At 36.9% G+C, this 13,566-nt stretch overlaps 1 protein-coding gene across 2 annotated transcripts in view; it reads left to right on the top strand.

Moving 5' to 3' along the window:
- Positions 1-13,566, top strand: part of MTREX (Mtr4 exosome RNA helicase) — a 50,869-nt gene that overhangs the window by 6,640 nt on the left and 30,663 nt on the right. For both annotated transcript variants that reach the window (XM_030003418.2, XM_030003419.2), the window contains exons 7-15: positions 846-936; positions 1,298-1,422; positions 2,596-2,694; positions 3,482-3,584; positions 3,708-3,839; positions 5,047-5,126; positions 6,561-6,671; positions 7,752-7,853; positions 9,352-9,477. In XM_030003418.2, coding sequence (XP_029859278.1) covers positions 846-936; positions 1,298-1,422; positions 2,596-2,694; positions 3,482-3,584; positions 3,708-3,839; positions 5,047-5,126; positions 6,561-6,671; positions 7,752-7,853; positions 9,352-9,477 — 969 coding nt within the window. The remainder of the gene's footprint in view (positions 1-845; positions 937-1,297; positions 1,423-2,595; positions 2,695-3,481; positions 3,585-3,707; positions 3,840-5,046; positions 5,127-6,560; positions 6,672-7,751; positions 7,854-9,351; positions 9,478-13,566) is intronic.

Raw genomic sequence — 13,566 nt, 5'->3', positions numbered from 1 at the left:
TTAGTTATTGGAAAAGTTAGGTAAATCTCTGTAAATTCGTGCTTTTGGACTATCAGTCAGGAACTTCCATTCTCACGTGGAGAAAGGCAGAACTTAATTTCCTGAATGCTCAAGACACTGAGTTTTCTTTGGATAGATGTGAAGTACTGAAAGTCAGTCAGACTTACTGAATCCTGTTGGGTCAGTATTTTGTTCTAGGTAAACAAAATGGGGAGAGGAAAATCACTGAGTGATAGTTGGTTGGTTCATGCTAGATGCTAGTACTCTAGGAATATACGGCTTTTCACCTTTGGTAACAAAGTATGGTTAGCACAGTTTTGTCATATTTGTGTTGTAGGTATCTGTCCAGCCATGAGTTGGAATTTTCCTCTTTCTGTCTTTACCTCAAAGGAGTGCAGGTGTTACAGAGAAAATTCTGATAGGGAAAGATGGGGGTGGAGAGACAGGATGACTTGATTTCTGACAAGATGTTTCCTCTTAATCACAGAGAGGTTATCTATTAGGATGAGGGAAGAAGAAGGCTTGGCAGAAGTAGATCTGTAGACCTGTAACAAATATGCTGCCACATAGAGGCTGGGAGAAAAATAATGGGGTTTCTTTCATGTTCCTTCAGTGTTCTTGCAGGGAAACCAGTTCATCTCATATCATGAGATTTGTTACATTGGAGTCAACTTGGAAAGCATTTCACAGCCAATCTTTAAAGGTTTTTAAGTTTTGTGCAAAATAAGATTTCATATTGCCATGTAAATGTGAACCAAAAATTTTGGCAGTTTCTTACTGACATCTCTGTAACATGTGACTGTTATTTCATGTGATGGATTTCTTGGTTTTTTTCCCTTTTCTAGATTTTGAGAAGTATGCTCTACAGAGGTTCTGAGGTTATGCGAGAAGTCGCATGGGTTATTTTTGATGAAATCCACTACATGAGAGATTCAGGTATCCTATGTGTGCCATTTTTCTTTTCAATAAATCTTTTTTTTTTCCCCAAGAACATTTTTTTTTCTTTTGAAGAATGAAATCTTTATTCTCTCTCTTAAAATCAGTTATCTTTGTGCATAAATAATTCAGAATTTGTTTTCTTCTGAACATCTGTAAGATAGTTACTGTGTGTTGCAGTCTGTGTTTTCTTTGGCAAGGCAAAAGCCACTTTGAGGGCATTTGATATACCCCATTTGTGTAGGGGAGGCTTTTTTAAATTTCTGTTTTATTTTGTCTTTAACCATGCTGTTCTTTGGCCCCAGAGCTGAAAAATAGGCTTTAATCACATAAATATCCCATGTGACTTTGCCATTTTCAGAACGTGGTGTGGTTTGGGAAGAGACAATTATTTTGCTCCCTGACAATGTTCATTATGTGTTCCTTTCTGCAACTATTCCAAATGCCCGTCAGTTTGCTGAATGGATCTGCCATCTTCACAAACAGGTAAGTTTCTGATATGCTATACCTCCATCCTTGTCTTGTAGCATAATACTGTCTCTTTGGTTGATGAGAACTGAACCTTTAAGCGTCTATTTAGTCGTCTTCTTATTGCTTATAAAAGATGGTATAGATCACTCCTGACTTCTCTGGTTGTAGTCCTAGCTTTTGCAGCTAAACAGGCTGTTGGTTCTACATAGCAACATTAAAGCTGTTTCTTTTAAGTTTGTTTTCCACACTTATTTAGACACCAGCTTGATTTCAACAAACGTTCTGAATGATGAAGCATGATGAAAATACTATGATTTACAGAGGACTGATAGAAAAGAGGTTATTTGGAGAATTTGTTTGAAGAGCTCTGTAAAAAGGCCACATGCAAATCAAAATTAAATGATAAATCCATAGGAAATACTGTATATACATGCAAACAAAGTGAGAAAAAAAGAGTGTAAGAAATCTATCCTGTCCTGTAACCGTTAGGTTTATTTTATTCTGGTTTTTTTAAGAGATGCTTTTGCAGCAAAGAATGTGGGAATTAGAATTAGGGAAGTTAATATCCACAAGACGTTTGTCCGATTTTAAAAATACCCCAGAGATTGATTCTTATGTTTTTTGTGATGAAAGGAGTGTAGTATAAGAGATGTCTATTTAAGCTTGGCACAAAACCTTGACTTTTTTGCAGAACACTAGACTGTGGTTTTTCTTTAAAGCAGATTTACGTGATACTTAATGTTTTAAAGGAAGTATTTTGTTTATTTTTTTTGAAACAAGCTTTCTCTGTGCATTAAAACCTTAAATGTTTTTAAAGGTCTACTGTATGCCTTTTTTAGGTGGTGTAAGAAATAATGCAGGCATTTTTACAAAACAGAAGTTAACCGTTTTTCCTTTGGTTTTAAAAGGTGTTAGGATTTACCTGTCCTTACTGTTTGTGTTCATGCAAGGGAATTTTTGTAGCCAACTTGTGTTCTTCTAAAGGATTTGCAAACTTTCATTTTCTTAAGCAACATCATTAGTACAAAACCCATATTCAGGAAAGAAAATTTATCTTAGTTTCTGTGAGTCTTTCTGGCTTTTAGAGAGATGTATTTTAATAGTAATGTATTGGATTTTCCATCAAGTGTTTTTACAACGCAGTTAGAAACATGAAATATTTATGTGTATGGTGTTCTTTCTTTATAGCCTTGCCATGTGATTTACACCGACTATCGACCCACTCCACTGCAGCATTATATATTCCCAGCAGGAGGAGATGGACTCCATCTGGTTGTTGATGAAAATGTAAAGAATATTCAGTTTGTTTGAAAGATCTTTTTCCTCGCGTATCAGTCACGAGCTTGATCTCTTGCAAAATTTGGATTGTCTATGTAAAGGATGCTTGTGTTAAAATGAAGTACAAATGGGTAACAGTGATCTCTGGATTGCTGTTAAGATTTTTGAAGTCTTATAGAAGAGATTGGTTTTGTTATCTAATGTCATGTAGTCAGCTGAGTAATACTTTGCTGAGATGCCTTAAGTGCCCTCATCCTTGCTTTGTTTTCTAAAGTGCATGCTGCTCTCTGTAAATCTGCAAACTAGTGGATGTTTCTTGTACTGTTTCTCACTCAAAAGAAAATGTAGAGCATTTAGATTTTACTTCAGTTGAGGGGGCAAAGTATTTTTGTGTCTTCAGGTGATTTTGAAGTAACAACTTGTTTAAAATTCATCATCTGATTGCACAGCAGTAGCTAATGACATAATCAGTAGTACTGCACTTGAAGCTAGGTCTTCGTTGGGCAGTGCAGTTTCATGCAGACATTCCTCAAAGTCAGTTTTGGCATTGTGTCATTCAGCAGGTCTAGTGTGGTTGATGTTGTGGTGGATAGAACAACGAGCAATAACTTCAGAGACACCAATGTAATTCTGAGCTGTGACACTGACCTAGTAAACTCACTTGCTAGCTTATGCATTGTTTTTGTCCTTCAGCCTGTAAATATGGGGTAATGACGCTGGCTATGCACAGCACTAAGTATTTTTAAGTGGGCTATGTAAGAAGTAATTGCTTACAAAGGTTGTCTTTTATATCTAGGGAGATTTCAGAGAAGATAATTTTAATACAGCAATGCAAGTGCTTAGAGATGCAGGAGACTTAGCAAAAGGGGACCAGAAAGGCAGGAAAGGCGGAATGAAAGGTGAGTTTGCATCCCATCCTAACTTTTTGTATAATGCAACAAAGTTGTATGTGAGTTGTGCTTGTGTCTCGATTATTCTGTAAGATGCAAAATTGCATTTAAATTAATGTAATCTCTCTGCAGGTCCTTCAAATGTTTTTAAGATTGTGAAGATGATCATGGAAAGGAATTTCCAACCTGTGATTATTTTCAGCTTCAGTAAGAAAGACTGTGAAGCCTATGCACTTCAGATGACAAAGTTAGATTTCAATACAGGTACAGATAAATAAATATAGTTTTAATTCACAATTGTTTGATGTGAAATGTTGCTCTGATTAGGTATTTCTATTTCCTTTGGGACTTTTTGTGTAAAAACGTATTACTTTTTCATTTACTATGCTGGTACATCAGGCTATTTTCAGTAGGAAACTGTTGGTGCACAAAGAGTGCTTGGTCATCACAATGTTGAATTGTTGCTCTATTTTAAACTTTGTTTCTTTTTCCAAAATACTGTTCACTGTAATAATAGTCCAAGAGTTCCTGGAGAATTCTGTCTATAATGGGAGAAGACTGATCATAACAAATATATTTCCCCAAATTTTCATGTTATGTCCATTAGAAAAATGAGTATTCTCTCAAAGTCAAACCAACTGTATAACAAACCATTAGACTGTTCTTTCTCAACTGTTCAATCCAGTTTCCTTTCTTTCCTTCCTCCCCCTTCTCCTCAAAGAAAAACCCAAAAGGTAAACAAAAAAGATTTTTTCATTTTGGATTAAGACCAAGCATGGAAAATAAGTTTTAAGTTCATCGCTTCTCAGAAATGTTAAGAGTTGTTACAAAAATAAGAAGTTTGTTGTAAATCAGTGTATCATTTCATGTTCGTGAACTGTTCAGGCTTGTTGCTTGCTTACTTGCTCCAATCTTTGCACATTCTGGTTCAGTGTTGCAAAATAATGCAGCTGTTTCTGTCAGAAAATGTAAAGATATGCACAAGTGCAGAGATGCATTTTTATATGTTTTCTTCAGTCATACCTTTGAATATATATTCTTGATATTTGTACTAATTAAGTAGAAAGGGTGTAAACTTTGAGAATTAACGGGGAAGAGGAAGAGCTTCTATGTCCATGCAGACAGGGACTAGTAGGTAGAAGAGAAACAGGTGGAGGTTTATGAAATAGACAGAAAGTACATAACACTGAGAAATCCCAAGCTTGGTAATAGCTGAAGTTTGGATTATTCTGCCAGGTTTGTTCTGTTTTCCTTTTCCCTGAGCATCTACTTCTGGTTACTGTTAGGCTCCTTCAGGCTCACATTTAAGTCTTGATCAGCTGACCTGATGTGGGTGGTTTTGTGTAGATTTCATAGTCTTCCACGCTATTTTTATTGTGAACTTTTGTAAATATTAGAATGTGGTAATGCTTTATTTACATATGGTGTTAGCCTTCTAGATTTTGTAATAACTTACAAATTGCCTTCTTAGATGAAGAAAAAAAGATGGTTGAAGAAGTGTTCAATAATGCAATTGATTGTCTGTCAGATGAAGACAAAAAGCTTCCTCAGGTGAGTGGAGATTGAGTAGGGGTAGTTGCTGCTCTCCTGTTTTCTGCAACTTTTGAGGCTGTGGGTCTTTTCTAGTGGGTACAGAAGTAAACTGGATATTGTCATTCATCTCCCCAGGTTTTAGTATCTCTCGCATTGCTCCTTGGCATTGTGAAATAGGACTTGGTGATTAGGATTCCTTCCAGTTGTGATTCCAGCAAATGGCATATGCCAAAATTAACCATGGAATTCCTACCCTATGTTCTATTTTTTTCTAATTATGTTTTTAAGTAAACATAAGGGCTTATAAAGAGATATATCTGGGTTAAAACTGTCTGGAAAAAGTTTAAATAAGAGTGCAGTATGCACTTTGTCAGGTATTGATTGCTGAGCCTTTCAAAAAGTTGAATTGATGCATCTGCATTCTAATTTATTGTATAATGACTGAGCATAGTGACTATCTTTACAGTGGAAAAATACAAGCTTCTAAATGGACAGAATATTACAGGATTCAGTACTTTTGTAACAAATACTAAACCTATAATTTCTTTCTACCCCTTTCTTTCCTTTATTTATTTGTGTCCATCATTTCTTAATGTAGTGATCTTTATTGTGAGCATGGCAATTTCTCCTTGAAAAAAACAACCATTTAATTTTTGGCCATACCTACTTGCTTTGGATTCCACATACCTGTTTTGTTTGTGAACTTGAGAAAAACAGAAAACAGGAATCCAATATATAAGGTGTTATGTGGTGGGTTTTTTTGGTAAGCTTATAACAGTGGCATTATATCCAAGTAATCTGTTTTGATCTCTGTGGACAGTGATCTTAAAAGCATATTCTCAGAATTAGGTTTGGGGTGGTAACCCAAGTGTTAATACATTGTTAGTGAGAATCTTTGTTTTCAAAGAAAAAAACAGAGGCAAAGCTAAGTTTATGTAGGTATTTGTTTGAAGTATAATGTTTTTAGAATTTAAGAGATTAATTCAGTCATTTACAGCCTGAATTTCCTTTTATGGCTCTCATAGGTGCTGAATTCACTGTTCTACAGCACATACCAATAAGTGAAATCACTGGAACTAAAATTGAAACAAAATATCTTATGCATACCAGGATCAGTATTTCAAAAAATTATTTTAAATGAGGCAATTTTTTTTTTTTGTTATAGAGGCAAATTTAAATAGTAACTCTATGTGTACATTAGGGCATAGCTTCACAGTTGGCTTAACCCAATTTAAGACTAGTCTACTGAAAAGATGAACCTCTGTCTTCACCCTTCATATCATTCCTAGTTCTCACTGGAAAATAATATTGAAGGGGTATTTATTGTATTTAAAATTAGGAAATAGAGAATTACAGGAACACTAAGGGCAGTGTTGAGGTTTTCCTTACGGTTTTTATTTTTTAGTAATGAATATAAAAATTCATTACTGGCCTTTATATGTTTCTTCCCAGGTTGAGCATGTGCTTCCTCTTCTGAAGCGAGGAATTGGTATCCATCATGGTGGTCTACTTCCTATCTTAAAAGAAACCATAGAAATTCTTTTCTCTGAGGGCCTAATAAAGGTATGTATTGCATGTCCATATTTAGGTTTCTCTCTGTTGTGAATACACAGTCAGTCGGTAATCTTGAAAAGCCGAGAAGTATGTCTTATCTCCGAATGTACACTATTACAGTGGAGATCTGCTCTTCGACTGAAAAAGGTGAAAGACTCGCTGCACATGCCAAGCTGCAAAATGCTTTGTGTTTTGAATGTGATTCTATGCAGGAAGCATAAGGCTTAGTACTTACCGAAAACTTTTTTTGAACATTGTGTGGACCAGGAAGTAAGCAATTTTAAAAAGAGCTATACACATATGAAGGGAAAGGGTCTATACTGGGTTCTACAAATGCCCACTACCTCTGGAAGCCTGTAGTTGTCCCAGCGGCACAGGTTAATTGGTGTAATTGGTTGCAGCTCCCTTCCCTTGAGAAATGCAAATATTTGCATAAATGCTTCCATCTTTATCTGAGAAAACAATTCTTGAAGCTGTTTGGGTTTTTTTTCTCTATAAGAAAAAGTTTGTAGTCTTTAATACTTTGCCTTAGATGTCTTATGTTACTGCACAATTACAGCTCTAGCTTTAAGTGTTCTAAATTTTATTCCTAAGTATTTAAACTTACAATGTCTAACTTCAACATTTTCTTCAACTGTTTTATGATGTATTTTGCTCCTATAAACGACTGTAGACATTTAGCAAGCTGTTGGTTCGTTGCCCTACAGGTCATACCTTCAGAAAAATCCAACCTTAGATGAAAGTTGTGGGGGTTTTTGGGTAGCTAACTGCTATTTCCTTCTTGTAAACTTTGAATGTGGAAATTAACTATTACTTTTCATTAATATAATTTGCACCTCCGTGTGTTGTCTTTTGGAGTTTTTCACATGGTCCCATCTAAGCAGTTGTCATGTTTTCCCAGAAGAAATAAGGCAAGGGGGAAAGAATGGTTTTGGCCCAGTTTTTAAATATTGAATGCACCTATGTTCCTATGCTGACTGTACATAAGTAGTAAAATGTGGAGAGGTTTTGTGTAGCAATCGCTGGCTATTTGCGTGTTTGCTTAAGAGCCTTTGTTTTTGCTTGCTTAACTTTAGTCTGTCTATTTAGGCCTTATTTGCAACGGAGACTTTTGCTATGGGAATTAATATGCCAGCCAGGACTGTACTATTTACGAGTGCCAGCAAATTTGATGGAAAAGATTTCCGATGGGTAAGTGAAAAACAGGTTCAGTAGAATAACTGAATTGCATTATTTAAACCTTATTAACATTAAATTTACTCTTGACGTATCCAATGTAGTAGAAAATATTATTTTCTTTCAAAAATCTTTCTTTGTCCACTAATCCATTTATAATTAAGTGTACATATTCCTGAAGACAAGATTCCTCAGATTATGCATGAGATTATTTGTTTTAATAGATGCAGCAAAAGGGCATCAAATAGAGGTTAGTGTTGGACATTGGATTAGACTAAGACTTCTGCAAAATTTGTCCAAAACTGTGAGACCCAAGTATTTTCTTCTGTGTCAGAGCAATGTGGAGACTAAGTGGGCTCCGTGTCATCATTAATGATCACTAAAATTAGGTTTTGACAGACCCAACAAAAGAGATCATTTACATCAGGAGTAGTGATTGTTCTGTTATAGCAGGGTATTTTGGGTAGCCCACAGAAAGACAGAAATGTGCGGAGGGAGAGACAGGTTCTTAAACAGCTGCAAAACAAATAATTTGAAAGTTTTCAACATTAAAACTGGGTATGTGATTCCATGTACAATTCATCACAGCAACACAACAAGGGTGTACAATTCATCACAGCAAAACTTTATAAATAAGGGTCATTGTTCATCTTTCAGAGAGGGGAAAATTGTGATAAACAGGACGAGTGACTTGACATGCATTATGAAGTAAATGTCTCTTCAATCTTAGTTTGGACTGTTCAGTGTCATGATTCATTCTGTCTGATTGCATGTCCTTAAGATACGTGCGAGAATTAGCTACCTTTGAGGTATCAGATATGTGGAACTCCTGCTTTTAAAATGATTTAGCACAGTTTCCTTAAGTAGCTTTTGAGATCTGACTTGAAGTGAAACTCCGGAAATTGTTGGGAATGCAAGTTCCACAGATGACAAGAAAACCTGTTTTATAACTTCCTGAGACATACGGAACCAGGTATAGCTGGCTCTTGTCCATGTCCTGGTTCTTCATACCCTCTTCAGTTTCACAGTTAGTAGGCATAGAAATACTGCTCTTGCTAGGTATCAGTATTTTAATGTTACATTTGAATCATTTGAACGAAATACATTATTTGAAGATGGTGAAAATGTGTTATCAATATATTGAAGATGTATTGTATTTTAATAACCTCCACCATGCCCAGCAACCTTCCATCACATAAGACATTAGTAAAATGTTTTTTGTGCTTATTAAAATGATGCACCATGTTATGGAAATCACTGTAGCTATGGGAGCATTAGTTAACTTATGCTGCTGACATACACTATTCATAGTCATGGATTTATATCTTAGTAGCTTAGTGATCAGTTGTGCGCAATGAATTCAATCTGTGAAAAGTTCATGTCTTACATAACTCCCCTTTGGTAATTTTTATACATCATGGTCATTTAGTGTGTAACTCTAAATAGCATTTTATATGTTCTTGCTATTTTTCTAATGTTTGTTGAATTTTTTCCTTTTCTCATTTTATCCTAGATATCTTCAGGTGAATACATTCAAATGTCAGGTCGTGCAGGACGCCGAGGTATGGATGACAGAGGAATAGTAATTCTTATGGTGGATGAAAAAATGAGTCCAACAATTGGCAAGCAGCTTTTGAAGGTAGGAGTGAAGTTAACTGTTTTTTTTTTTTTGTCCTCCCCACTAAGGTTATTCTTTTTTGAGTAATGTAACATGTAAAATTATACACCTAGAACAAAAAGTATATAGATCGTGCAGGTAGGAGATAAAGAAATCAGGAATGAGAAATCCTAAACAGAGTATAGGTTTTCATTTTCATTAAAGTGGGAGTTTCTATTGTGAAACAAAACTGAAAGACTAGTATCCTTCTCTGTATAAAAGGGATCTTGAGTAGGAGAGGTAGAACTATATTCTGTTTTCTAGTGATATCACTACTACTGCAGTATTCCGTTCACAGAATCATAGAATCGTTTAGGTTGGAAAAGATCTTTAAGATCATCGAGTCCAACTGTCAACCCAACACCACCATGCCCGCTAAACCATGTCCTGAAGTGCCACATTTGCACGTTTTTTGAACACCTGCAGGGATGGTGACTCCACCACTTCCCTGGGCAGCCTGTTCCAATGCCTGACAACCCTTTCAGTAAAGAAATTTTTTCTAATATTCAGTCTAAACCTCCCCTGCTGCAACTTGAGGCCATTTCCGCTCACCCTATCACTAGTTACTTGATAGAAGAGACCAGCACCCACCTCACTACAACCTCCTTTCAGGTAGTTGTAGAGAGCGATAAGGTACCCCCTCAGCCTCCTTTTCTCCAGACTAAATAACCCCAGTTCCCTCAGCTGCTCCTCATAAGACTTGTGCTCCAGGCCCCTCACCAACTTGGTTGCCCTTCTCTGAACACGCTCCACCACCTCAACGTCTTTCCTGTAGTGAGGGGCCCAAAACTGAACACAGTACTCGAGGTGCAGCCTCACCAGTGCCGAGTACAGGGGAACAATCACCTCCCTGCTCCTGCTGGCCACACTATTTCTGATACAGGCCAGGATGCCGTTGGCCTTCTTGGCCACCTGGGCACACTGCTGGCTCATATTCAGCCGGCTGTCGACCAGCACCCCCAGGTCTTTTTCCACCAGGCAGCTTTCCAGCCACTCTTCCCCAGACCTGTAGTGCTGCATGGGGTTGTTGTGACCGAAGTGCAGGACCCGGCGCTTGGCCTTGTTGAATCTCATACAATTGGGCCTTGGCCCATTGATCCAGCCTGTCCAGATCCCTCTGTAGAGCCTCCCTACCCTCAAGCAGATCAACACTCCTGCCCAGCTTGGTGGAACCTGCAAACTTGCTGAGGGTGCACTCAATCCCCTCATCCAAATCATTGTTAAAGATATTAAACAGAACCGGGCCCAACATCAAGCCTTGGGGAACACCACTTGTGACCGGCCGTCAACTAGATTTAACTCCATTCACCACAACCCTCTTGGCTTGTCCATCCACCCAGTTTTTTACCCAGCAAAAAGTATACTTGTCTAAGCCATGAGCCACCAGCTTCTCAAGGCGTATGCTGCAGGAGACAGTGTCAAAGGCCTTACTAAAGTCCAAGTCGACAACATCTACAGCCTTTCCCTCATCCACTAGACGGGTCACCTGGTCATACAAGGAGATCAGGTCGGTCAAGCAGGACCTGCCTTTCATGAACCCATGCTGGCTGTGCCTGATCCCCTGGTTGCCCTGCACATGCCGTGTGAGCGCACTCAGGATGAACCGTTCCATAATCTTCCCCGGTACTGAGGTCAGGCTGACAGGCCTGTAGTTCCCTGGATCCTCCTTCCGACCCTTCTTGTAAATGGGCGTCACGCTGGCAAGCCTCCAGTCCTCTGGGACCTTCCCTGTTGACCAGGATTGCTGGTAGATGATGGAGAGTGTCTTGGCAAGCTCCTCCACAAGCTCCCTCAGTACTCTCGGATGGGTCCCATCTGGTCCCATAGACTTGTGAGCATCCAGGTGGTGTAGCAGGTCATTAACTATTTCCTCCTGGATTGTGGGGGGTATATACTGCTGTCTGTCCCTGTCTTCCAGCTGAGGGGGCTGAGTAGCCTGGGGATAACTGGTCTCCCTATTAAAGACTGAGGCAAAGAAGGCATTAAGTACCTCAGCCTTTTCCTCATCTTTGGTGGCAATGTTTGTTTCTTGCTGACCACAGTCAGCTCAAGGATATTGCTGAACTAGAAAAGGTTTGCTGAGCTTTCACAAGAAGTATTAAAGGCTTGGTTCTGCGGTGAAATAAAACTTTGATAATGGACTTTTCAGTGTAATAGACAAACTGGACAAAGTCATGCAAAAAATGAGGTACATATAAATAAGAAGAGTGAGATAGCTGTCAGTGAGCTAAAATTATCTGTGGGAAAATTAATAGCGCTTGTAGAAAGCTTTGAGGTTTGGAAATCAAGAGGTTGAAAAAACCACTCGTGTAGTTCAGATGGGCATTAGATTGTAGGGCTTCCCCAAACTGTAATGGAAGTTGTTACAGATTATTACAATAATACTCTCTTGCTTTATAATTTGAATGTGAAACATTGCACTCATTACAATTCTATTTAAATTCCATGGCAAAAATCACCATAATGAAGCATAATATTCTGGTGTGTGTGTTGCCTATCTTAGGCTGCTTATGTTAATTGTGCACACATGTTAAAATTGAAAACTTGAGGAGTTACTCTGCAAGCTATTTGGGAGCTTGTAGCCTTGGTACAAATAGCAGGTCATTTGTGTTAAAAGGGCACTTAAGTATTATTCGAGTTTGTATAAATTGTGGGAATCATCTTAAGTCGGCATTAGGGTATGTTAATAAAAAGCATGTATTTGTTGTAAAAAAAAAAATCAGATGCTAGTATTTCTCTATTTTGTGCAGACAAATTAAGAACAAGGGGAAAAACATGTACATGGCTGCTGTTATGCAGATGTGGATTCTTTGTTGTGTATCTTGCTCTGTCAGTGCTACCTGTTAATTCATAATAAATGTGGATGTTAGATCACTGTTATGCACAGGTGGTGTTTACCTTCTTAAAGTCAGAATTTTGACGAATGCTACATTATGGCTAACTAACCAGAAATTAGTAAAATAAGAAATTGAAAAAATACTGGAATTCATTCATGTGTAGTAGCATTAGGTTTTGAATTTATTTCTTAGTCTTGATTCAGTTTTTGTTTTCTCAACGGAATGGACATACATTTATTTGTTTATATGCACACTTAATGCATGTGTACACCTCTGAGATGTATGAAGACTAAGTATTTTTAAATGGATTTTTATGAGTTTTTAAGACTGTTTAAAAAAACAGATGTAATTTTGTGGCATGCTTACGTAAATAAAGGCTTTATACCTTTGTACTTCCACAGCTGAAAAATTAAACAGCCAAGATACAAAATGAGAGAAGAAAAAAACCTGCTTATATCTAGCATTAATTTTGTGTACTTGTAATCTGTAGTTTATAAAGAATATCCCCCAAAACTTAATTTATATGAAATAATTGTAAATAGCGTAAGAAAAATTGATATCTCATAAAGTCTGAAGATAAATAATTAAGATGACTCTATAAGCTCAACCCTTCAGAAGGTGTTTTAAGTTTGTAAGTTCAGTAGTTTGAGAACTACAGAACTCAACCTTCACGAATTAAGATGAAAAAAGGAAATGGTAGATAATTGAGATTTTTTTGATACTATCTACATTTTTGTCTAGATTTTAAGGAAATAATAAAGAATATATCCTTTATTGAAACTATAATATAAGCCCTTTGATTTTTATTTTTTTTCTTTTTAATTGTAAGGAAACAAAAGGGAAAGATAATGGCAACTTTTTTGCTTTCTATATTTATTATCTCTTGGTTCTTCTCCACTGATCTAAGTAAATTCATGTATTTCATGAATTTTTCACACTACTTATGAGCAAGGACTGAATTTAACATTTCTTTGAAAAAGATCAGAAGAGACTATAATGGAGGTATTGATGCGTCTGTAACTATTCAGCCAATTGCTGAAAAGGCAGTAAAAGTAATCTTTTATGAGATGAGCAGTAAAACATAAAAAATACTTCTTATTTTCCTTTTTAAATACAAAACACTTAGAGGAAATTTCATCTCAAAACAGACCAAGAATGTATACAGATTAACATTTCTTCAATATTCACATTTTGTATTCATCGTTAAGTGTGTCTGAATTAGGTTTTACTTACT

This window comes from Aquila chrysaetos, chromosome Z, assembly GCF_900496995.4.
Source record: "Aquila chrysaetos chrysaetos chromosome Z, bAquChr1.4, whole genome shotgun sequence".
NCBI classification, from domain to species: Eukaryota; Metazoa; Chordata; class Aves; order Accipitriformes; family Accipitridae; genus Aquila; species Aquila chrysaetos.
The sequence above is the reverse complement of the archived record's forward strand: the minus strand, read 5'-3'. Positions and strand labels throughout refer to the sequence as shown.